Raw genomic sequence first — 27,283 nt, 5'->3', positions numbered from 1 at the left:
TGTCTTCATGTCTTCCTTCATGTCTTCCTTCATGTCTTCCTACATGTCTTCATGTCTTCCTACATGTCTTCATGTCTTCCTACTTGTCTTCCTACATGTCTTCATGTCTTCCTACATGTCTTCATGTCTTCCTTCACGTTTTCCTACATGCCTTCATGTCTTCCTACATGTCTTCTTACATGTCTTCCTTCATGTCTTCCTTCATGTCTTCATGTCTTCCTTCATATCTTCCTACATGTCTTCATGTCTTCCTACATGTCTTCATGTCTTCCTTCATGTCTTCCTACATGTCTTCCTTCATGTCTTCATGTCTTCATGTCTTCCTTCATATCTTCCTACATGTCTCAATTTCTTCCTACATGTCTTCCTACATGTCTTCATGTCTTCCTACATGTCTTCATGTCTTCCGACATGTCTTCATGTCTTCTGACATTTCTTCATGTCTTCCTTCATGTCTTCCTTCATGTCTTCCTACATGCCTTCATGTCTTCCTACATGTCTTCTTACATGTCTTCCTTCATGTCTTCATGTCTTCCTTCATATCTTCCTACATGTCTTCATGTCTTCCTACATGTCTTCATGTCTTCCTTCATGTCTTCCTACATGTCTTCCTTCATGTCTTCATGTCTTCATGTCTTCCTTCATATCTTCCTACATGTCTCAATTTATTCCTACATGTCTTCCTACATGTCTTCATGTCTCCCTACATGTCTTCCTTCAGGACTTCTTACATGTCTTGCTACATGTCTTCCTACATGTCTTCATGTCTTCCTACTTGTCTTCCTACATATCTTCATGTCTTCCTACATGTCTTCCTACATGTCTTCCTACATGTCTTCATGTCTTCCTACATGTCTTCATGTCTTCCTTCACGTTTTCCTACATGTCTTCATGTCTTCCTACATGTCTTCCTACATGTCTTCATGTCTTCCGACATGTCTTCATGTCTTCCTTCATGTCTTCCTACATGTCTTCATGTCTTCCTACATGTCTTCATGTCTTCCTACTTGTCTTCCTACATGTCTTCATGTCTTCCTACATGTCTTCCTACATGTCTTCCTACATGTCTTCATGTCTTCATGTCTTCCTACATGTCTTCATGTCTTCCTTCATGTTTTCCTACATGTCTTCATGTCTTTCTACATGTCTTCCTACATGTCTTCATGTCTTCCTACATGTCTTCCTACATGTCTTCATGTCTTCCTACTTGTCTTCTTACATGTCTTCATGTCTTCCTACATGTCTTCCTTCATGTCTTCCTACATGTCTTCATGTCTTACTACATGTCTTCCTACATGTCTAACTGTCTTCCTACATGTCTTCCTACATGTCTTCCTACATGTCTTCCTTCATGTCTTCATGTCTTCCTACATGTCTTCATGTCTTCCTACATGTCTTCCTTCAGGACTTCCTACATGTCTTGCTACATGTCTTCCTACATGTCTTCATGTCTTCCTACTTGTCTTCCTACATATCTTCATGTCTTCCTACATGTCTTCCTACATGTCTTCCTACATGTCTTCATGTCTTCCTACATGTCTTCATGTCTTCCTTCACGTTTTCCTACATGTCTTCATGTCTTCCTACATGTCTTCCTACATGTCTTCATGTCTTCCGACATGTCTTCATGTCTTCCGACATGTCTTCATGTCTTCCTTCATGTCTTCCTACATGTCTTCATGTCTTCCTACATGTCTTCATGTCTTCCTACTTGTCTTCCTACATGTCTTCATGTCTTCCTACATGTCTTCCTACATGTCTTCCTACATGTCTTCATGTCTTCATGTCTTCCTACATGTCTTCCTTCATGTCTTCCTACATGTCTTCATGTCTTCCTTCATGTTTTCCTACATGTCTTCATGTCTTTCAACATGTCTTCATACATGTCTTCATGTCTTCCTACATGTCTTCCTACATGTCTTCATGTCTTCCTACTTGTCTTCTTACATGTCTTCATGTCTTCCTACATGTCTTCCTTCATGTTTTCCTACATGTCTTCATGTCTTCCTTCATGTTTTCCTACATGTCTTCATGTCTTTCTACATGTCTTCCTACATGTTTTCATGTCTTCCTACATGTCTTCCTTCATGTCTTCCTACATGTCTTCATGTCTTACTACATGTCTTCCTACATGTCTAACTGTCTTCCTACATGTCTTCCTACATGTCTTCCTTCATGTCTTCATGTCTTCCTACATGTCTTCATGTATTCCTACATGTCTTCCTTCATGTCTTCCTTCATGTCTTCCTACATGTCTTCATGTCTTTCTACATGTCTTCCTACATTATTTTTTAATTTTTTTATTTCACCTTTATTTAACCAGGTAAGCCAGTTGAGAACAGGTTCTCATTTACAACTGCGACCTGGCCAAGATAAAGCAAAGTAGTGCAATAAAAACAACACAGAGTTACATATGGGGTAAAAAACATAAAGTCAGAAATACAACAGAAAATATATATACAGTGTGTGCAAATTTAGCAAGTTATGGAGGTAAGGCAATAAATAGGCTATAGTGCAGAATAATTACAATAGTATTAACACTGGAATGCTAGATGTGCAAGAGATTATGTGCAAATAGAGATACTGGGGTGCAAAAGAGCAAAATAAATAACAATATAGGGATGAGGTAGTTGGGTGGGCTAATTTCAGATGGGCTGTGTACAGGTGCAGTGATCGGTAAGGTGCTCTGACAACTGATGCTTAAAGTTATTGAGGGAGATAAGAGTCTCCAGCTTCAGAGATTTTTGCAATTCGTTCCAGTCATTGGCAGCAGAGAACTGGAAGGAATGGCGGCCAAAGGAGGTGTTGGCTTTGGGAATGACCAGTGAGATATACCTGCTGGAGCGCAGACTACGGGTGGGTGCTGCTATGGTGACCAATGAGCTAAGATAAGGCGGGGATTTGCCTAGCAGTGATTTATAGATGGCCTGGAGCCAGTGGGTTTGACGACGAACATGTAGTGAGGACCAGCCAACAAGAGCGTACAGGTCACAGTGGTGGGTAGTGTATGGGGCTTTGGAGACAAAACGGATGGCACTGTGATAGACTACATCCAATTTGCTGAGTAGAGTGTTGGAGGCTATTTTGTAAATTACATCGCCGAAGTCAAGGATCGGTAGGATAGTCAGTTTACGAGGGCATGTTTGGCAGCATGAGTGAAGGAGGCTTTATTGCGAAATAGGGAAGCCGATTCTAGATTTAACTTTGGATTGGAGATTCTTTTGTGAGTCTGGAAGTTGAGTTTACAGTCCTAACCAGACACCTAGGTATTTGTAGTTGTCCACATACTCTAGGTCAGACCCGTCGAGTGGTGATTCTAGTCGGGTGGGCGGGTGCCAGCAGCGTTCGATTGAAAAGCATGCATTTAGTTTTACTAGTGTTTAAGAGCAGTTGGAGGCTACTGAAGGATTGTTGTATGGCATTGAAGCTCGTTTGGAGGTTTGTTAACACAGTGTCCAATGAAGGGCCAGATGTATACAAAATGGTGTCGTCTGCGTAGAGGTGGATCTGAGAGTCACCAGCAGCAAGAGCGACATCATTGATATACACGGAGAAAAGTGTCGGCCCAAGAATTGAACCCTGTGGCACCCCCATAGAGATTGCCATAGGTCCAGACAACAGGCCCTCCGATTTGACACACTGAACTCTATCTGAGAAGTAGTTGGTGAACCAGGCGAGGCAGTCATTTGAGAAACCAAGGCTATTTAGTCTGCCAATAAGAATGCGGTGGTTGACAGAGTCGAAAGCCTTGGCCAGGTCGATGAAGACGGCTGCACAGTACTGTCTATCATCAATCGCGGTTATAATATCGTTTAGGACCTTGAGCGTGGCTGAAGTGCACCCGTGACCAGCTCGGAAACCGGCTCTTCATGTATTCCTACGTGTCTTCCTACATGTCTTCATGTCTTCCTTCATGTCTTCCTACATGTCTTCATGTCTTCCTTCATGTTTTCCTACATGTCTTCATGTCTTTCTACATGTCTTCCTACATGTCTTCATGTCTTCCTACATGTCTTTCTACATGTCTTCATGTCTTCCTACTTGTCTTCTTACATGTCTTCATGTCTTTCTACATGTCTTCCTTCATGTCTTCCTACATGTCTTCATGTCTTCCTTCATGTTTTCCTACATGTCTTCATGTCTTTCTACATGTCTTCCTACATGTTTTCATGTCTTCCTACATGTCTTCCTTCATGTCTTCCTACATGTCTTCATGTCTTACTACATGTCTTCCTACATGTCTAACTGTCTTCCTACATGTCTTCCTACATGTCTTCCTACATGTCTTCCTACATGTCTTCCTACATGTCTTCCTTCATGTCTTCATGTCTTCCTACATGTCTTCATGTATTCCTACATGTCTTCCTTCATGTCTTCCTTCATGTCTTCCTACATGTCTTCATGTCTTTCTACATGTCTTCCTACATGTCTTCATGTATTCCTACCTGTCTTCCTACATGTCTTCATGTCTTCCTTCATGTCTTCCGACATGTTTTCATGTCTTCCTACATGTCTTCCTTCATGTCTTCCTACATGTATTCATGTCATACTACATGTCTTCCTACATGTCTAACTGTCTTCCTACATGTCTTCATGTCTTCCTACATGTCTTCCTACATGTCTTCCTACATGTCTTCCTTCAGGACTTCCTACATGTCTTCCTACATGTCTTCATGTCTTCCTACATGTCTTCATCTCTTCCTACATGTCTTCATGTATTCCTACATGTCTTCCTTCATGTCTTCCTTCATGTCTTCCTACATGTCTTCATGTCTTCCTACATGTCTTCCTACATGTCTTCATGTCTTCCTACTTGTCTTCCTACATGTCTTCATGTCTTCCTTCATGTCGTCCTACATGTCTTCATGTCTTCCTACATGTCTTCCTTCATGTCTTCCTACATGTCTTCATGTCTTACTACATGTCTTCCTACATGTCTTCCTACATGTCTAACTGTCTTCCTACATGTCTTCATGTCTTCCTACATGTCTTCCTATATGTCTTCCTACATGTCTTCCTACATGTCTTCATGTCTTCCTACATGTCTTCCTACATGTCTTCCTACATGTCTTCCTACATGTCTTCATGTCTTCCTACATGTCTTCATGTCTTCCTTCATGTCTTCCTTCATGTCTTCCTACATTTTTTCCTACATGTCTTCATGTCTTCCTACATGTCTTCCTACATGCCTTCATGTCTTCCTACATGTCTTCATGTCTTCCTTCATGTCTTCCTACATGTCTTCCTACATGTCTTCATGTCTTCCTACATGTCTTCCTACATGCCTTCATGTCTTCATACGTCTTCATATCTTCCTACATGTCTTCCTACATGTCTTCATATCTTCCTACATGTCTTCATGTCTTCCTTCATGTCTTCCTACATGTCTTCCTACATGTCTTCATGTCTTCCTACATGTCTTCATGTCTTCCTACATGTCTTCCTTCATGTCTTCCTACATGTCTTCATGTCTTACTTCATGTCTTCCTACATGTCTTCATGTCTTCCTTCATGTCTTCCTTCATGTCTTCCTACATGTATTCATGTCTTCCTTCATGTCTTCATGTCTTCCTACATGTCTTCCTACATGTCTTCATGTCTTCCTACATGTCTTCCTACATGTCTTCATGTCTTGCTACATGTCTTCATGTCTTCCTACATGTCTTCATGTTTTCCTTCATGTCTTCATGTCTTCCTACATGTCTTCTTTCATGTCTTCATGTCTTCCTACATGTCTTCCTACATGTCTTCATGTCTTCCTACATGTCTTCCTACATGTCTTCATGTCTTCCTTCATGTCTTCCTACATGTCTTCCTACATGTCTTCATGTCTTCCTACATGTCTTCATGTCTTCCTACATGTCTTCCTACATGTCTTCATGTCTTCCTACATGTCTTCCTACATGTCTTCCTACATGCCTTTCTTCAGGACTTCCTACATGTCTTGCTACATGTCTTCCTACATCTTCATGTCTTCCTACTTGTCTTCCTACATGTCTTCATGTCTTCCTACATGTCTTCCTACATGTCTTCATGTCTTCCTACATGTCTTCATGTATTCCTACATGTCTTCCTTCATGTCTTCCTTCATGTCTTCCTACATGTCTTCATGTCTTCCTACATGTCTTCCTACATGTCTTCATGTCTTTCTACATGTCTTCCTACATGTCTTCATGTATTCCTATGTGTCTTCCTACATGTCTTCATGTCTTCCTTCATGTCTTCCGACATGTTTTCATGTCTTACTACATGTCTTCCTACATGTCTAACTGTCTTCCTACATGTCTTCATGTCTTCCTACATGTCTTCCTACATGTCTTCCTACATGTCTTCCTTCAGGACTTCCTACATGTCTTCCTACATGTCTTCATGTCTTCCTACATGTCTTCATCTCTTCCTACATGTCTTCATGTATTCCTACATGTCTTCCTTCATGTCTTCCTACATGTCTTCATGTCTTCCTACATGTCTTCCTACATGTCTTCATGTCTTCCTACTTGTCTTCCTACATGTCTTCATGTCTTCCTTCATGTCGTCCTACATGTCTTCATGTCTTCCTACATGTCTTCCTACATGTCTTCATGTCTTACTACATGTCTTCCTACATGTCTTCCTACATGTCTAACTGTCTTCCTACATGTCTTCCTACATGTCTTCCTACATGTCTTCATGTCTTCCTACATGTCTTCCTACATGTCTTCCTACATGTCTTCCTACATGTCTTCATGTCTTCCTACATGTCTTCATGTCTTCCTACATGTCTTCATGTCTTCCTACATGTCTTCCTTCATGTCTTCCTACATGTCTTCATGTCTTACTTCATGTCTTCCTACATGTCTTCATGTCTTCCTTTATGTCTTCCTTCATGTCTTCCTACATGTCTGCATGTCTTCCTACATGTCTTCCTTCACGTCTTGCTACATGTCTTCACGTCTTCCTACATGTTTTCCTTCACGTCTTCCCACATGTTTTCCTTCACGTCTTCCTACATGTTTTCCTTCATGTTTTCCTACATGTCTTCATGTCTTCCTTCATGTCTTCCTACATGTCTTCATGTCTTCCTTCATGTCTTCCTACATGTCTTCATGTCTTTCTTCATGTCTTCATGTCTTCCTTCATGTCTTACTACATGTCTTCCTACATGTCTTCATGTCTTCCTACATGTCTTCATGTCTTCCTACATGTCTTCATGTCTTCCTACATGTCTTCCTTCATGTCTTCCTACATGTCTTCATGTCTTCCTACATGTCTTCATGTCTTCCTATATGTCTTCTTACATGTCTTCCTACATGTCTCCATGTCTTCCTTCATGTCTTCCTGCATGTCTTCCAACATGTCTTCCTGCTCAGGCTCACAAGTGAGAACACTTTGACCTTCATCCAGACCTCCAGTGTGATTACTGCTTGAAGTTATATCATCTAATTTGACGTGTAGTCTGCTGTACAATCATTCATGACGTTTTCCGCTTTCTACAAAGACTGCCCTACCCTGTCTGGCATGTAACTACTCAACCCATTTCCCTCCAATTAAAGGTTGTGTTAGGCATGTAGGTGTGCATGTTATTTGATACATAAAAGGCTTTTGAGGTCACCTTTTGTGTCAGAGCTTGTATCTGTAGATAGCCAACCAAAGCTTTTAGAGCATCTAACTAGACCTACAGTATATTTCTCTAAGGACAGGATATGAGTCGTGCAGGTTAGTGAAAGGATAGGTTACTGTGAGACACGTAGCTACACATCTCCTTTGATAGACCTAAAAGGCTTGGATGAAATCATCTGAAGTCACCTCCTCACCCCTCAGTAGCGTATGTTTTGGGAAGGCTGCTTAAAGGCCCAGTGCAGCAAAAAGTATGTTTTCCTGTTCTTTTGTATCATATTGAACAGTCGTGGTCAAAGGTTTTGAGAATGACACAAATACTAATTTTCACAAAGTCTGCTGCCTCAGTTTTGATGATGGCAATTTGCATATACTCCAGAATGTCATGAAGAGTGATCAGATGAATTGCAATTAATTGCCAAGTCCCTCTTTGCCATGAAAATGAACTTAATCCCCAAAAAACATTTCCACTGCATTTCAGCCCTGCCACAAAAGGACCAGCTGCCATCATGTCAGGGATTCTCTCGCCCTAATCACAGGTGTCCTGTATGTTCCTGATTGGTGGTTGTTGAGGTGTCTGCTGATTGCTAAGGTGGACCAATCAGTGAACATTCCTCTGCATTGCACCACCTGTTGCTGGTTTTTCAATCACACATCCCATTGTATAAAAACCAGTCAGTGGTGTTTGTTGTTAGAGAGAGACTATTTCCGTATGTGAGTATGGACACGGTGGTGTCCTGTTTTTTGTTTACTCACTAAAGTTGCTGGTTACTCTGTTTGGTAATTTTGTTAGAGACTAATTTCTGTATATGAGTATGGATACTGTGGTGTCCTGTGTATTGTGTACTCACTAATTTGCTGATTACTCTGTTTGGTAACTGTGTGTGTTTCTGGGAAAAGGGGAGTTTAAGCTAGTTGCCCTTGGGCGTACATTACCCGTAGGAAGAAATCTGTCTAAAAACACTAGTTAGACCTGAGCGGACCACCCACTGTACTTTTGAATGATTAGCAGTAGCTTAGCGGTTCTTGAGGCAGGCAAGATCAGTTTAGGTTTTTTTTACACTATTGTTTCATTTATTGGGTCCTGCTCAGCCCTTTTTCCCAAACCTTTACCGTGTGTTCAGCAATAAACCTTTTATGTTTGACGGTAGATATGGTTGTCGTGTAGTTTTTTGTTCTCACTGTTCCATGTCATCATCCTAATTTGCCTGAATTATGTTACGGGTCTCATGTCCATCCACCCTAGACGTTTAAAGCCACGGGGTTCGTAACATAATGTGGGGGCTCGTCTGGGATCTATCTCATTGATACTCATGCAAATTAGTTAGTGTCTGGTTCAGTGTTGAGCTTGGCAGCTGTAACTACCAGTTTTTTTTGTGTGTTCAGTATTCGACGGCTCGTGTTGCTAGTCTAGGATGGCTACTTTTGAGTTGGATGCATTTTTGGAAAAACCTACGTGGGAGGTTTTTGAGAATTGCCGTAGAGTGGATCTACAGGCTTTGGCTGACCACTTTTCTGTACCCATATCCAGGGTTTTAGTGAAAGCCGAAGTGAGGAAAGCAGTGTTAGAGATATTGTTGAACGAGCGAGTGCTTGAGTTACCGCCGCCTGGGTCTGCTGCTCCTGTAGGGGATGTGGTTGCTGCTCCTGTAAGCCCATCAGTGTCTGAGGACAAGGCTAAGGCTCCAGCCACATTGCCCCGTTATGACCCACTCTCCCCACTGACTGACAGTGATGCCAGGATCGATGTCCGCTCGACACGGCTCCAAATGGAGGCGGAAGAGCGGGCACAAATCAGGCAAGACAAGCTGGAGATGCGTAAAATGGAACTAGAGGCAGAACTGGAGACGCGTAGGCTTGATCAAGAACTGGAGACGCGTAAGATGGAACTGGAGGTGCGTAAAATGGAACTGGAGGCAGAAACAGCGAGGTTAGTCTCTGCTCATACTATGCCTGCTAGTGAGCCATCCTCACCAGCTGTGTCATCTGCTACGTTTGATATTAGTAGGCAGATCACCTTGGTACCTGTATTCAGGGAGTCAGAGGTTGATTCCTATTTCAGTGTTTTTGAACGTATAGCGGTAGCATTGAAATGGCTCGAAGAGGTATGGTGCCTATTACTTCAGTGTAAATTAACAGGTAAAGCCCAAGAGGTTCTGTCAGCACTACCTCTTGAAGACAGCTTGAATTATGACGTGGTCAAAGCTACTGTTCTTCGTGCCTATGAGCTTGCTCCTGAGGCATATCGACAGAGATTTAGGTCTCAAAAATAAGGCTTCTACTCAGACTTATGTGGAGTTTGCTAGAGACAAAGGAAATCTGTTTGACAAATGGCACAGTGCTAGTAAAGTAACTGATTTTAACTCTCTACGGGAGTTAATCTTGTTAGAAGAGTTTAAAAATTGCTTACCCGAACGCATTGTAGTTTATCTGAACGAACAGAAAGTATCCTCACTGTCGGAAGCGTCTGTATTGGCAGACGAGTTTGTGTTGACGCATAAGAGCGTGTTTTCGGCTCGTACGGAGAGCAGGGCGGCAGAGTTGCTAACTTTTAGTCCTAGTCGACCAGCAGTACATCCAGCACGCCCAAAGATGTGCGTCACTGTTTCTATTGTCATAAGGTGGGACATTTGGTTCATGATTGCTTTCTGCTTAAACGCAAACAGGGGATGCCTCAGCACGCCAGGCCGCCAACGGGTGTTGGGCTGATTCGATGCGGTTGTAAGGCCGGAATCAAGACAGAGGCCTCATAGTGAATGTGGTTTGAAAGTCCCTGTCCCAGATCACTGTTATGAACCGTTCATTTTTGAGGGGGTTTGTTTCTATATCAGATGACGAAGCGTCTCAGCGTCCAGTTAGAATCCTCAGAGATACTGGTGCGGCGCAGTCGTTCATACTAGCTGATGTGTTGCCCTTGTCCAATAATACATATTGTGGTTCCAGTGTGTTAGTACAAGGAATTGAAATGGGATTTGTCCCAGTGCCATTGCACTTTGTGAACGTACACTCTGAGTTAGTCAGTGGAGTGTTCAGAGTTGGAGTACGTCCTATGTTGCCAGTAAAAGGTGTGACATTTATAATGGGCAACGATATTGCCGGAGGAAAGGTGATACCCGTATTGGAGGTATTGGATAAAAGTGACCAGTCTCTCTCCGAGGAGCTGGCACAGGGTTATCCAGATGTGTTCCCCGCTTGTGCTGTCACACGTGCTCAAGCACGACAAGTGGGTGACGTGATAGATTTGTCGGACACGATTCTATTCAGAGAGGGTGACCCAGAGGATAGTTCGGGTGCTACCTCTGGTAAGCTGGTGCAGTCTGACCAACAGTCCAGAGAAAGGAAGAAGGATGTGGAACTTGTTGCTGAGGCAATACAGTTACCAGTTACTCGTGAGCAGCTGATCGCTAACCAACAGGTTGACATTAGCCTGGCTAAATGTTTTTCTAGTGTTGTCTCAGAGGAGGAGCTAAAGAAGAAAAACATGGCATACTTCATTGATGGTAATCTCCTCATGCGTAAATGGACATCCCATGTTGACGCTGGCGGAGATTGGAATGCTGTTTACCAAATAGTGATTCCTACAGCCTTTCGACAAAATGTTTTATCCTCGCTCATGATCACCAGTGGTCCGGACATCTGGGAGTCACCAAGACTTATGATCGAGTTTTGCGACATTTCTTTTGGCCTGGTTTAAAACAAGATGTGGCTCAGTTCTGTCGGACTTGCCACACCTGTCAAGTAATTGGGAAACCGAACCAGGTTATTTCCCCCGCGCCTCTTTGTCCCATACCGGCCATAGGTGAACCATTCGAACATGTGTTGGTTGATTGTGTTGGACCATTACCAAAAACAAAATCTGGTAACCAGTTTATGTTGACAATTATGTGTGTGGCCACCAGGTACCCAGAGGCCATTCCTCTGCGAAGGATTACTGCTCCGGTGGTGAGTAAAGCGTTGATCAAATTCTTCTCAACTTTTGGGTTACCTAAGGTGATACAAACTGATCAGGGTACGAATTTCCTTTCTAAACTTTTCAAACAAGTGTTAAAATCCTTGTCAGTTACACACCGGGTGTCAAGCGCATATCACCCAGAGTCTCAGGGTGCGCTTGAACGTTGGCATCAGACACTGAAGTCTATGCTCCGTAAATATTGCTTAGAATCTGAGAAGGATTGGGATGAGGGAGTTCCTCTAGTTTTGTTTGCTGTCCGTGAGACAGTACAGGAATCCCTAGGGTTCAGCCCAGCTGAACTGGTGTTTGGACACACCATGAGAGGACCTATGAAAGTCCTTAAGGATCAGTTTTTATCACAAGAGTTGTGTGTGAAAGAAAATGTGTTGGACTACGTTAGTCGCTTTCGTGAGCGCCTACATGGTGCCTGTGCTCTAGCAAAGGAAGCACTGTCTTCCTCACAGAAACGGATGAAACGACACTATGACACACAGGCTGTTTCTCGTTCACTGCAGCCAGGTGACCAAGTTCTGGTATTGTTGCCTGTGCCAGGAGCGTCATTGTCAGCACGTTTCTCTGGTCCGTATGTCATTGAAAAGAAACTAAGTGAAACTGACTACGTGGGGCGGCAGGTAGCTTAGTGGGTAAGAGTGTTGTGCCAGTAACCGAAAGGTCGCTGGTTCTAATCCCCGAGCCGACTAGGTGAAAAATCTGTCGATGTGCCCTTAAGCAAGGCACTTAACCCTAATTGCTCATGTAAGTCGCTCTGGATAAGAGCGTCTGCTAAATGACTAAAAAAAATAAATAAAATAAATAAATAATAATAATACAGACTCCTGATAGAAAATGCCAATCTCGTCACTCAGATAGACAGTCCAGAGAAACTGGCCGAGTCGGCTGTCTCTATTGCTGCTACGGCTGTAGTGGGAGGTCATGTTAATGATGTGGACGGAGATGGTTTGGAGTTGCGCAATACTCAGCAGCAGTGTGCTAGATTGCCCAATTCAGAGATGCTGCTGTCTCTCCCGTCAAGCCTGATTCATTTAACGGACAGACAGTCAGATGATATTGTGAGCCTATTACACAGCTTTCCATGTCTTTTTAATGATGTTCCTACATGCACAAATGTGTTAGAACATGACATTAATGTTGGAAACGCTGCACCTATCAAGCAACATGCTTATCATGTCAACGTCTCTAAAAGAAAGATAATGAGGGATGAGGTCGGTTATTTGCTGGAGAATAACCTAGCTATGCCAAGTTCAAGTCCTTGGAGTTCTCCGTGCATTCTGGTTCCTAAACCTGATGGGACATCCAGATTATGTACGGACTATCGGAAGGTCAATGCGGTCACAGTGCCCGACTCGTTCCCGTTACCCAGACTGGATGACTGTATTGATACTGTTGGTGCTGCTACTTATGTAACCAAACTAGATCTTCTAAAGGTTACTGGCAGGTGCCGTTAACCCCACGTGCCTCCGACATCTCTGCCTTTGTGACCCCAGATCACTTCCTACAATATGCTGTCATGGCATTTGGGATGCGGAACGCACCAGCCACTTTCCAACGGCTGGTTAACACAGTATTGGCTGGAGTTCCTAATTGTAGTGCTTACCTTGATGATCTGGTAATTTATTCAACTGAGTGGTCTGATCATGTTAAAACTCTAAGGGTAGTGTGTGAACGTCTAGCCACCGCTTCTCTAACCCTGAACTTAGCAAAGTGCGAGTTTGGGAAGGCCACTGTTACTTATCTCGGTAAACAGGTCGGCCATGGTCAGGTGCGCCCTTTAGATGCTAAGGTCTCAGCTATAAATGCATTTCCCGCACCTACCACCAGAAGAGAGCTACGCCGCTTTTTAGGGATGGTTGGCTACTACCGTAGTTTTTGTAAAAATTTCTCTGCGGTAGTTGCTCCATTAACGGATTTGCTCAGTCCGGCGAGAAAATTTGTATGGTCTGAAGATTGTCGTACTGCTTTCAACACTGCTAAAGCACTCTTATGTAGTACTCCTGTTCTTGCTGCGCCAGATTTTGAACGACCGTTTAAACTGGAGGTAGATGCAAGTGCCAGAGGTGCTGGTGCTGTTCTACTGCAGCAGGACCAGAGTGGAGTGGACCATCCTGTCTGTTATTTTTCACGGAAATTTAACAAATGTCAGACAAACTATTCCACCATTGAACAAGAAGCTCTAGCTTTGTTGTTAGCTCTGCAGTACTTTGAAGTTTATGTTGGTTCCAGTGCATTACCAGTGATAGTGTATACTGACCATAACCCCTTAGTTTTTCTCCATCGGATGTACAACCAGAACCAACGCCTTATGCGTTGGGCACTTGTCGTGCAAAATTATAATTTGGAGATCCGCCACAAAAAGGGGTTGGATAATGTGTTGGCAGATGCTTTGTCTCGTGTTTAATGATCTAGGTTTTTTTTGTTATCCCGGCAGGATGATTTTTGGGTGTTGTGATGGTACGTGTGTCGCAAACCATTGTGGTTTGCTCTTTTAAGGGTGGGAGTGTTACGGATACAGGTATCCTGTGTCCTTCCTCTCCTTCTGCCCTAATCACAGGTGTCCTGTATGTTCCTGATTGGTGGTTGTTGAGGTGTCTGCTGATTGCTAAGGTGGACCAATCAGTGAACATTCCTCTGCATTGCACCACCTGTTCTGGTTTTTCAATCACACATCCCATTGTATAAAAACCAGTCAGTGGTGTTTGTTGTTAGAGAGAGACTATTTCCGTATGTGAGTATGGACACGGTGGTGTCCTGTTTTTTGTTTACTCACTAAAGTTGCTGGTTACTCTGTTTGGTAATTTTGTTAGAGACTAATTTCTGTATATGAGTATGGATACTGTGGTGTCCTGTGTATTGTGTACTCACTAATTTGCTGATTACTCTGTTTGGTAACTGTGTGTGTTTCTGGGAAAAGGGGAGTTTAAGCTAGTTGCCCTTGGGCGTACATTACCCGTAGGAAGAAATCTGTCTAAAAACACTAGTTAGACCTGAGCGGACCACCCACTGTACTTTTGAATGATTAGCAGTAGCTTAGCGGTTCTTGAGGCAGGCAAGATCAGTTTAGGTTTTTTTTACACTATTGTTTCATTTATTGGGTCCTGCTCAGCCCTTTTTCCCAAACCTTTACCGTGTGTTCAGCAATAAACCTTTTATGTTTGACGGTAGATATGGTTGTCGTGTAGTTTTTTGTTCTCACTGTTCCATGTCATCATCCTAATTTGCCTGAATTATGTTACGGGTCTCATGTCCATCCACCCTAGACGTTTAAAGCCACGGGGTTCGTAACATGCTTGTTGAAAATATAATCTACATAATAATTTGATCTAGATATAATTAGATAGATTAGTAGATATAGTATGATTATTAGATATAATCTAGGACCTTCAAATCATCAGGCTTTCATGGGCGGGAGTTTCGGCTTTCCATGGTGACGTCACCACCCACTGGGCACAGACATCAATTCAACGTCTATTTCACATTGGTTCAACAACATTTCGTTGAAATGACATGGAAACAACGTTGATTCAACCAGTGTGTGCCCAGTGAGCATGTGGTAAATTGTTTAATAGACCAATAACAAAGAGAGTTCCAAACCTCTCTGCCAATAACAGATAGTTTTCAGTTTTCCCCTCCCCATTCAGACCCCTCCCAGACATTCCTAGCAAAATTCTTGCTTGGCATTTGGTATTTTATTAGGATCCCCATTAGCTGTTGCTTTCTGGGGTCCACAGAAAACATGAAACATGACATAATGCAGAATGTTAATAGACAAGAACAGCCCAAGGACATAACTACATAGAAATAGTTGAGTAATACTTTTTTCCTAAAAAGCTATTTCTGCCCATTCTGCTATTTCTGTCCTTGCAACGCCAGGGTTGTGGGTTCGATTCCCACGGGGGACCAGTATGAAAAATGTATGCACTCACTAACTGTAAGTCGCTCTGGATAAGAGCGTCTGCTAAATGACTGAAGTGTAAATGTAGTACAGTAAAGTACTTCATTGTTACCCAGAAGTGATTTGATATAAAAATGGCCTTTAGTCAAAAGAAGAAAAAAACTCCAGCTGTTTACTTTTTAATAACGTAGTAGTGCACTATATAGTGAATAGGGTGCTATTTGGAAAACATCCTAGGTGTGAGGGGGAGCAGTGTGTTGAGGAGACTGAGGAGAACCAGGGCAGTGAAGGAGTCCCACGCTATGGGCCCACACACATACACGTACACACACGTACACACACACACGTACGCACGCACACCCGTGAGTTGATTCGACAAACACACACCAGCGGAGTACAGGAATCTCAATCGCAACCTAAACACAGCTGGACCCCCCCCCCCTACACACACACACACACACACTCACTCAGTCACACACACATATACACACACACATACACACACACACACACACACACACTGTACAGTCCCCCTTGACTGATCTCTCTCTCCCATCTCCCTCCTCCCTCTCTCCCCTATCTCTCCCATCTCCCTCCCCCCTCTCTACCCTATCTCTCCCATCTCCCTCCTCCCTCTCTCCCGTCTCTCTCCCATCTCCCTCCTCCCTCTCTCCCCTATCCCTCCCATCTCCCTCCTCCCTCTCTCCCATCTCCCTCCTTCCTCTCTCCCGTCTCTCTCCCATCTCCCTCCTCCCTCTCTCCCCTATCCCTCCCATCTCCCTCCTCCCTCTCTCCCCTATCCCTTCCATCTCCATCCTCCCTCTCTCCCATCTCCCTCCTCCCTCTCTCCCCTATCCCCCTCCTCCCTCTCTCCCCTATCCCTCCCATCTCCATCCTCCCTCTCTCCCCTATCTCTCCCATCTCCCTCCTCCCTCTCTCCCCTATCCCTCCCATCTCCCTCCTCCCTCTCTCCCATCTCCCTCCTCCCTCTCTCCCCTATCCCTCCCATCTCCATCCTCCCTCTCTCTCCTATCCCTCCCATCTCCCTCCTCCCTCTCTCCCCTATCCCTCCCATCTCCATCCTCCCTCTCTCCCCTATCCCTCCCATCTCCCTCCTTCCTCTCTCCCATCTCCCTCCTCCCTCTCTCCCCTATCCCTCCCATCTCCATCCTCCCTGTTACGAACCCCGTGGCTCTAAACATCTAGGGTGGATGGACATGAGACCCGTAACATAAATTCATGTAAATTATAAGTGTGACATGGAATAGTGAGAACAAATAAGACACAACTACCATGAACTACCGTCAAACACAAAGTGTTTATTTATGAACACACGGTAAGGGTTTGGGAAAAAGGGCTGAGCAGGACCCAAGAAATGAAACAATAGTGTAAAACCCCCTAAACTGATCTAGCCTGCCTAAAGAACCGCTAGGCTACTGCTACCATACAAAAATACAGTGGGTGGTCCGCTCAGGTCTAACTGGTGTTTATAGACAGATTTCGTCCTACGGGTAATGTACGCCCAAGGGCATCTAGCTTAAACCCCCCTTTCCCAAAAAACACACAAAGCTACTAAACAGGGTAATCATCAACTAGCGAGTACACAACACACAGGACACCACCGTGTCCATACTCACATATGGCAAAAAGTCTCTCTCTCTCAACAAACACAAGTCTGGTTTTTATAAAATGGGATGTGTGATTGAACAAACGAATAACAGGTGGTGCAATTAACAGGAATGTTCACTGATTGGTCCAATCAGCAGACACCTCAACGACCACCAATCAGGAACATACAGGACACCTGTGATTAGGGCAGAAAGAGTAGGAACACACAAAAACACAGGATACCTGTATCCGTAACACTCCCACCCTTAAAAGAGCAAACCAAAATGGTTTGCGACACACGTACTATCACAACACCCAAATTCACAAATCATCCTATCGGGATAACAAAAAAAAAACCTAGATCATTACACACGAGACAAAGCATCTGCCAACACATTATCTAACCCCTTTTTTGTGGCGGATCTCCAAATTATAATTTTGCACGACAAGTGCCCAACGCATAAGGCGTTGGTTCTGGTTGTACATCCGGTGGAGAAAAACTAAGGGGTTATGGTCAGTATACACTACCACTGGTAATGCACTGGAACCAACATAAACTTCAAAGTACTGCAGAGCTAACAACAAAGCTAGAGCTTCTTGTTCAATGGTGGAATAGTTTGTCTGACATTTGTTAAATTTCCGTGAAAAATAACAGACAGGATGGTCCACTCCACTCTGGTCTTGCTGCAGTAGAACAGCACCAGCACCTCTGGCACTTGCATCTACCTCCAGTTTAAACGGCCGCTCAAAATCTGGCGCAGCAAGAACAGGAGTACTACACAAGAGTGCTTTAGCAGTGTTGAAAGCAGTACAACAATCTTCAGACCATACAAATTTTCTCGCCGGACTGAGCAAATCCGTTAATGGAGCAACTACCGCAGAGAAATTTCTACAGAAATTACGGTAGTAGCCAACCATCCCTAAAAAACGGCGTAGCTCTCTTCTGGTGGTAGGTGCGGGAAATGCGTTTATAGCTGAGACCTTGGCATCTACAGGGCGCACCTGACCATGGCCGACCTGTTTACCAAGATAAGTAACAGTAGCCTTCCCAAACTCGCACTTTGCTAAGTTCAGGGTTAGAGAAGCGGTTGCTAGACGTTCACACACTACCCTTAGAGTGTTAACATGATCAGACCACTCAGTTGAATAAATGACCAGATCATCAAGGTAAGCACTACAATTAGGAACTCCAGCCAATACTGTGTTAACCAGGCGTTGGAAAGTGGCTGGTGCGTTCCGCATCCCAAATGCCATGACAGCATATTGTAGGAAGTGATCTGGGGTCACAAATGCAGAGATGTCGGAGGCACGTGGGGTTAACGGCACCTGCCAGTAACCTTTTAGAAGATCTAATTTGGTTACATAGGTAGCAGCACCAACAGTATCAATACAGTCATCCAGTCTGGGTAACGGGAACGAGTCGGGCACTGTGACAGCATTGACTTTCCGATAGTCCGTACATAATCTGGATGTCCCATCAGGTTTAGGAACCAGAATGCACGGAGAACTCCAAGGACTTGAACTTGGCATAGCCAGGTTATTCTCCAGCAAATAACCGACCTCACCCCTCATTATCTTTCTCTTAGCGACGTTGACACGATAAGGATGTTGCTTGATAGGTGCAGCGTTTCCAACATTAATGTCATGTTCTAACACATTTGTACATGTAGGAACATCATTAAAAAGACATGGAAAGCTGTGTAATAGTCTCACAATATCATCTGACTGTCTGTCCGTTAAATGAATCAGGCTTGACGGGAGAGACAGCAGCATCTCTGAATTGGGCAATCTAGCACACTGCTGCTGAGTATTGCGCAACTCCAAACCATCTCCGTCCACATCATTAACATGACCTCCCACTACAGCCGTAGCAGCAACAGAGACAGCCGACTCGGCCAGTTTCTCTGGACTGTCTACCTGAGTAACGGGTCTGTTGTGGTATGTCTTCAACATGTTAACGTGGCACACACGAGATTGGCGTTTTCTATCAGGAGTCTGTATCACATAGTCAGTTTCAGTTAGTTTCTTTTCAATGACATAAGGACCAGCGAAACGTGCTGACAATGACGCTCCTGGCACAGGCAACAACACAAGAACTCGGTCACCTGGCTGCAGTGAACGAGAAACAGCCTGTGTGTCATAGTGTCGTTTCATCCGTTTCTGTGAGGAAGACAGCGCTTCCTTTGCTAGAGCACAGGCAGCATGTAGGCGCTCACGAAAGCGACTAACGTAGTCCAACACATTTTCTTTCACACACAACTCTTGTGACAAAAACTGATCCTTAAGGACTTTCATAGGTCCTCTCATGGTGTGTCCAAACACCAGTTCAGCTGGGCTGAACCCTAGGGATTCCTGTACTGTCTCACGGACAGCAAACAACACTAGAGGAACTCCCTCATCCCAATCTTTCTCAGATTCCAAACAATATTTACGGAGCATAGACTTCAGGGTCTGATGCCAGCGTTCAAGCGCACCCTGAGACTCTGGGTGATATGCGCTTGACACACGGTGTGTAACTGACAAGGATTTTAACACTTGTTTGAAAAGTTTAGAAAGGAAATTCGTACCCTGATCAGTTTGTATCACCTTAGGTAATCCAAAAGTTGAGAAGAATTTGATCAACGCTTTACTCACCACCGGAGCAGTAATCCTTCGCAGAGGAATGGCCTCTGGGTACCTGGTGGCCACACACATAATTGTCAACATAAACTGGTTACCAGATTTTGTTTTTGGTAATGGTCCAACACAATCAACCATCACATGTTCGAATGGTTCACCTATGGCCGGTATGGGACAAAGAGGCGCGGGGGAAATAACCTGGTTCGGTTTCCCAACTACTTGACAGGTGTGGCAAGTCCGACAGAACTGAGCCACATCTTGTTTTAAACCAGGCCAAAAGAAATGTCGCAAAACACGATCATAAGTCTTGGTGACTCCCAGATGTCCGGACCACTGGTGATCATGAGCGAGGGATAAAACATTTTGTCGAAAGGCTGTAGGAATCACTATTTGGTAAACAGCATTCCAATCTCCGCCAGCGTCAACATGGGATGTCCATTTACGCATGAGGAGATTACCATCAATGAAGTATGCCATGTTTTTCTTCTTTAGCTCGTCTTTTGAGACAACACTAGAAAAACATTTAGCCAGGCTAATGTCAACCTGTTGGTTAGCGATCAGCTGCTCACGAGTAACTGGTAACTGTATTGCTTCAGCAACAAGTTCCACATCCTTCTTCCTTTCTCTGGGCTGTTGGTCAGACTGCACCAGCTTACCAGAGGTAGCACCCGAACTATCCTCTGGGTCACACTCTCTGAATAGAATCGTGTCTGACAAATCTACCACTTCACCCACTTGTCGTGCTTGAGCACGTGTGACAGCACAAGCGGGGAACACATCTGGATAACCCTGTGCCAGCTCCTCGGAGAGAGACTGGTCACTTTTATCCAATACCTCCAATATGGGTATTACCTTTCCTCCGGCAATATCGTTGCCCATTATAAATGTCACACCTTTTACTGGCAACATAGGACGTACGCCCACTCTGAACAATCCACTGACTAACTCAGAGTGTACGTTCACAAAGTGCAATGGCACTGGGACGAAACCCATTTCAATTCCTTGTACTAACACACTGGAACCACAATATGTATTATTAGACAAGGGCAACACATCAGCTAGTATGAACGACTGCGCCGCACCAGTATCTCTGAGGATTCTAACTGGACGCTGAGACGCTTCGTCATCTGATATAGAAACAAACCCCTCAAAAATGAACGGTTCATAACTGTGATCTGGGACAGGGACTTTCAAACCACATTCAGTATGAGGCCTCTGTCTTGATTCCGGCCTTACAACCGTACGAATCAGCCCAACACCCGTTGGCGGCCTGGCGTGCTGAGGCATCCCCCGGTTTGCGTTTTAGCAGAAAGCAATCATTAACTATATGTCCCACCTTATGACAATAGAAACAGTGACGCACATCTTTTGGGCGTGCTGGATGTACTGCTGGTCGACTAGGATTAAAAGTTAGCAACTCCGCAGCCCGGCTCTCCGTACGAGCCGAAAACACGCTCTTATGCGTCAACACAAACTCGTCTGCCAATACAGACGCTTCCGCCAGTGAGGATACTTTCTGTTCGTTCAGATAAACTACAATGCGTTCCGGTAAACAATTTTTAAACTCTTCTAACAAGATTAACTCCCGTAGAGAGTTAAAATCAGTTACCTTACTAGCACTGTGCCATTTGTCAAACAGATTTCCTTTGTCTCTAGCAAACTCCACATAAGTCTGAGTAGGAGACTTTTTATGAGACCTAAATCTCTGTCGATATGCCTCAGGAACAAGCTCATAGGCACGAAGAACAGTAGCTTTGACCACTTCATAATTCAAACTGTCTTCAAGAGGTAGCGCTGCCAGAACCTCTTGGGCTTTACCTGTTAGCTTACACTGAAGTAATAGGCACCATACCTCGTCGGGCCATTTCAATGCTACCGCTATACGCTCAAACACACTGAAATAGGAATCAACCTCTGACTCCCTAAACACAGGTACCAAGGTGATCTGTCTACTAATATCAAATGTAGCAGACGACACCGCTGGTGAGGCTGGCTCACTAGCAGGCATAGTATGAGCAGAGACTAACCTCGCTGTTTCTGCCTCTAGTTCCATTTTACGCATCTCCAGTTCCATCTTACGCGTCTCCAGTTCTTGATCAAGCCTACGCGTCTCCAGTTCCATCTTACGCGTCTCCTGTTCTGCCTCTAGCTTACGCGTCTCCTGTTCTATCTTACGCGTCTCCTGTTCTGCCTTTAGTTCCATTTTACGCATCTCCAGCTTGTCTTGCCTGATTTGTGCCCGCTCTTCCGCCTCTATTTGGAGCCGTGTCGAGCGGACATCCATCCTGGCATCACTGTCAGTCAGTGGGGAGAGTGGGTCATAACGGGGCAATGTGGCTGGAGCCTTAGCCTCGTCCTCAGACACTGATGGGCTTACAGGAACAGCAACCACATCCCCTACAGGAGCAGCAGACTCAGGCGGCGGTAACTCAAGCACTCGCTCGTTTAACAATATCGCTAACACTACTTCCCTAACTTCTGCTTTCACTAAACCCCTCGGTATGGGTACAGAAAAGTGGTCAGCCAAAGCCTGTAGATCCACTCTACGACAATTCTCAAAAATCTCCCACGTAGGGTTTTCCAAGAATGCTTCCACATCAAAAGTAGCCATCCTACTAGCAACACGAGCCGTCGACTACTGAACACACAAAAAAAAACAGGTAGTTACAGCTGCTAAGCTCAACACTGAACCAGACACTAACTAATTTACATGAGTAGCATGGGATAGATAGGATCCCCGGACGAGCCCCCACTTTATGTTACGAACCCCCGTGGCTCTAAACATCTAGGGTGGATGGACATGAGACCCGTAACATAAATTCATGTAAATTATAAGTGTGACATGGAATAGTGAGAACAAATAAGACACAACTACCATGAACTACCGTCAAACACAAAGTGTTTATTTATGAACACACGGTAAGGGTTTGGGAAAAAGGGCTGAGCAGGACCCAAGAAATGAAACAATAGTGTAAAACCCCCTAAACTGATCTAGCCTGCCTAAAGAACCGCTAGGCTACTGCTACCATACAAAAATACAGTGGGTGGTCCGCTCAGGTCTAACTGGTGTTTATAGACAGATTTCGTCCTACGGGTAATGTACGCCCAAGGGCATCTAGCTTAAACCCCCCTTTCCCAAAAAAACACACAAAGCTACTAAACAGGGTAATCATCAACTAGCGAGTACACAACACACAGGACACCACCGTGTCCATACTCACATATGGCAAAAAGTCTCTCTCTCTCAACAAACACAAGTCTGGTTTTTATAAAATGGGATGTGTGATTGAACAAACGAATAACAGGTGGTGCAATTAACAGGAATGTTCACTGATTGGTCCAATCAGCAGACACCTCAACGACCACCAATCAGGAACATACAGGACACCTGTGATTAGGGCAGAAAGAGTAGGAACACACAAAAACACAGGATACCTGTATCCGTAACACTCCCTCTCTCCCCTATCCCTCCCATCTCCCTCCTCCCTCTCTCCCCTATCCCTCCCATCTCCATCCTCCCTCTCTCCCCTATCCCTCCCATCTCCTTCCTCCCTCTCTCCCCTATCTCTCCCATCTCCCTCCTCCCTCTCTCCCCTATCTCTTCCATCTCCCTCCTCCCTCTCTCCCATCTCCCGCCTCTCTCTCTCCCCTACTCCCCTGTCCACCTGCACACCTCAAAGGTTTCTTTATCTCTCTCTCTCTCTCTCTCGCTCTCCCCCTCCCTCCCTCCCTGCTGGTCATCTATGAACGTTTGAACATCTTGGAGAAATATCTGGCCTTAATGGCCATGTACTGTTATAATCGCCACCCGGTACAGCCAGAAGGGCACTGGCCACCACTCAGAGCCTGGTTCCTCTCTCTAGTTTTCCTAGCCACCGTGCTTCTACATCTGCATTGCTTGCTGTTTGGGGTTTTAGGCTGGGTTTCTGTATAGCACTTTGTGACATCTGCTGATGTAAAAAGGGCTTTATAAATACATTTGATTGATTGATTGATTGTTTTACAGGGTCAGCCATAGTGCCAAGTGCCTTGCTCAAGGGCACATCGACAGATTTTTCACCTTGTCGGCTTGGGTATTCGAGCCAGCGACCATTCGGTTACTGGCCCAACGCTCTAACCGCTACCTGCTGCCCTAAAACAACAACAACAAATCTCTTAGATGTTAAGTCCCACTATATAGGGGACTTAGAGTGGTTCTGGACCGGTTCCCACCAACCTTTCTGTGTACAGCGCACTCTGTGAACGGCACAACAATTTCGATTTCCTGTGCCTCTGAAACTCAACAGTAGTAGTTTGATCTCTGTGATGTTTTAGAGCTCTCAACAGGAACAAATACAAAATAATTTTGTTGAATTGAAACAAGACCACTTTCTTTTGGGCACAGATGGACAAAATCACTTTGTGCTTAAATCTGAAGTTGTAACGAGTCTGCTCACATTTGAATGGTGTCTCTGCGTTGCTCAGAGGACGTTTGACAGAAAAGTCTCAGTCGTGAATTATATGAAATGGTGCCAATATTGCACTGTCACGAAGTATGATCATATTTATTTTACAGTTATAAAAAAAGGTGAAATCTTATAATAAGTTGTTTATAATTTGATTGTTACTATATTTAGGAAGTATTTCAGCGATTTCAAGCCCTATTGCTTCATTTCAGTTGAATAGGATAAAAATCATATATGATCTTTCATATTTTCATAATATTTGTACTGTGTACTTGAGCTTGTGTCATTGAAAGTGAGTACACCTCAGCAATGTATAACTACTTTTACCAGACAGGTGAATTCCAGAACTTTCTAAACCTTTGTAGAATTACCAGTTATTGTGTATGGGCATCTCCTTAAAGATTATTACATTGTTCGTATGTCTATTTAGGCGGTAATCTACATTTTGCCCTATCTTTCAAGATTAAGATGGATCATGTTGTTGCCAATGGAGACCATGAGAACAGATGAAACAACGACAAGAAATAGCGCCTTAATGCCTTACTTGGCAAAACAAAACCTTTCCACAGAGGGTTCTACATGGAACCCAAAAGAGTTCTACCTGGAACCAAAAAGGGTTCTACCTGGAACCAAAAAGGGTTCTCCTATGGGGACAGCTGGAGATCCCTTTTGGAACCCTTTTTTTCTAAGAGTGTACTCAGACATCTCTGGTATACATTATATATAGTGTTTTCAGTAATAACTATTACCCATCATCTGCTTTTTAACCCACCCCTCAGCGACTCTCAGCCCATCCCACCTATCACCATAGACCACCCTCTCTTGGTTTCCATGTGCCATACAGTGAGGGAAAAAAGTATTTGATCCCCTGCTGATTTTGTACGTTTGCCCACTGACAAAGACATGATCAGTCTATAATTTTAATGGTAGGTTTATTTGAACAGTGAGAGACAGAATAGCAACAAAAAAATCCAGAAAAACACATGTAAAAAATGTTATAAATTGATTTGCATTTTAATGAGGGAAATAAGTATTTGACCCCTCTGCAAAACATGACTTAGTACTTGGTGGCAAAACCCTTGTTGGCAATCACAGAGGTCAGACGTTTCTTGTAGTTGGCCACCAGGTTTGCACACATCTCAGGAGGGATTTTGTCCCACTCCTCTTTGCAGATCTTCTCCAAGTCATTAAGGTTTCGAGCATGACGTTTGGCAACTCGAACCTTCAGCTCCCTCCACAGATTTTCTATGGGATTAAGGTCTGGAGACTGGCTAGGCCACTCCAGGACCTTAATGTGCTTCTTCTTGAGCCACTTCTTTGTTGCCTTGGCTGTGTGTTTTGGGTCATTGTCATGCTGGAATACCCATCCATGACCCATTTTCAACGCCCTGGCTGAGGGAAGGAGGTTCTCACCCAAGATTTGACGGTACATGGCCCCGTCCATCGTCCCTTTGATGCGGTGAAGTTGTCCTGTCCCCTTAGCAGAAAAACACCCCCAAAGCATAATGTTTCCACCTCCATGTTTGATGGTTGGGATGGTGTTCTTGGGGTCATAGGCAGCATTCCTCCTCCTCCGAACACGGCGAGTTGAGTTGATGCCAAAGTGCTCGATTTTGGTCTCATCTGACCACAACACTTTCACCCAGTTCTCCTCTGAATCATTCAGATGTTCATTGGCAAACTTCAGACGGGCCTGTATATGTGCTTTCTTGAGCAGGGGGACCTTGCGGGTGTTACAGGATTTTAGTCCTTCACGGCGTAGTGTGTTACCAATTGTTTTCTTGGTGACTATGGTCCCAGCTGCCTTGAGATCATTGACAAGATCCTCCTGTGTAGTTCTGGGCTGATTCCTCACCGTTCTCATGATCATTGCAACTCCACGAGGTGAGATCTTGCTTGGTGACCCAGGCCGAGGGAGGTTGACAGTTATTTTGTGTTTCTTCCATTTGCGAATAATCGCACCAACTGTTGTCACCTTCTCACTAAGCTGCTTGGCGATGGTCTTGTAGCCCATTCCAGCCTTGTGTAGGTCTACAATCTTGTCCCTGACATCCTTGGAGAGCTCTTTGGTCTTGGCCATGGTGGAGAGTTTGGAATGTGATTGATTGATTGCTTCTGTGGACAGGTGTCTTTTATACAGGTAACAAACTGAGATTAGGAGCACTCCCTTTAAGAGTGTGCTCCTAATCTCAGCTCGTTACCTGTATAAAAGACACCTGGGAGCCAGAAATCTTTCTGATTGAGAGGGGGTCAAATACTTATTTCCCTCATTAAAATGCAAATCAATTAATACATAATTTTACATGCGTTTTTCTGGATTTTTTTGTTGTTATTCTGTCTTTCACTGTTCAAATAAACCTACCATTAAAATTATAGACTGATCATTTCTTTGTCAGTGGGCAAACATACAAAATCAGCAGGGGATCAAATACTTTTTTCCCTCACTGTATATATTTTTCAACTGTGCTGTGATGTCTTACATGCATTTTGAACATTTCTAATCGCAAAGCGTCCACAGATGACAAATTAAAGATTCATATTTTTCCTAAGAGTATTATTATATTGTTGATTGATTGACCTTGGCTGTCCAAATTGCCCAACACAGCTATTTGTAGGGTTATTTTAAATGAATGTTGTCATTTTTCAGCTATTCAGCTAATCTGCAGAGCTGAGATTATTGTATACCCCATATACAGTATATAACATTCTGTTGGTGGCAATAATTCTGTATACAGTAATAATTTTTATTGAAAAACTCGGAAGTGTTGAATCAAGCGTTGAATCAAATAAATAAATAAATCTCCTGGTAAAATAAATGTCAAATTACGTGAGGATAAGGGGAAACAGCTTTATAAAAAAAAAAAAAAAAGTTAATAACTTCAAAAGAAACTATCTCCTGTGTGATAAATCAAAGGGTTGTGGGTTGGGAAGGCATAACATGTTAGAGGGTATGGGGGGGGTTTGGGTGGAGAGCTCTGATTCTCAGAACGGATAGGAAGAACATTAATAGGAAGCATATATGAGGTCTCTCTCTCTCTCTCTCTCTGTCTCTATGTCTCTATGTCTCTATGTCTCTATGTCTCTATGTCTCTCTGACTCTCTGTCTCTGTCTCTCTCTCTCTCTCTCTCTCTCTCTCTCTCTCTCTCTCTCTC

At 43.9% G+C, this 27,283-nt stretch overlaps 1 protein-coding gene across 1 annotated transcript in view; it reads left to right on the top strand.

Moving 5' to 3' along the window:
- Window positions 1-7,333: 7,333 nt before the first annotated feature.
- Window positions 7,334-27,283, top strand: part of LOC121554194 (collagen alpha-6(IV) chain-like) — a 91,501-nt gene continuing 71,551 nt past the window's right edge. Inside the window, exon 1 of the mRNA XM_045213215.1 lies at window positions 7,334-7,357. Coding sequence (XP_045069150.1) covers window positions 7,334-7,357 — 24 coding nt within the window. The remainder of the gene's footprint in view (window positions 7,358-27,283) is intronic.

Source organism: Coregonus clupeaformis, unplaced genomic scaffold (genome assembly GCF_020615455.1).
Source record: "Coregonus clupeaformis isolate EN_2021a unplaced genomic scaffold, ASM2061545v1 scaf0089, whole genome shotgun sequence".
NCBI lineage: Eukaryota > Metazoa > Chordata > Actinopteri > Salmoniformes > Salmonidae > Coregonus > Coregonus clupeaformis.
Note: the sequence above shows the minus strand (reverse complement) of the source record. Positions and strands in the feature narration are given on the sequence as shown.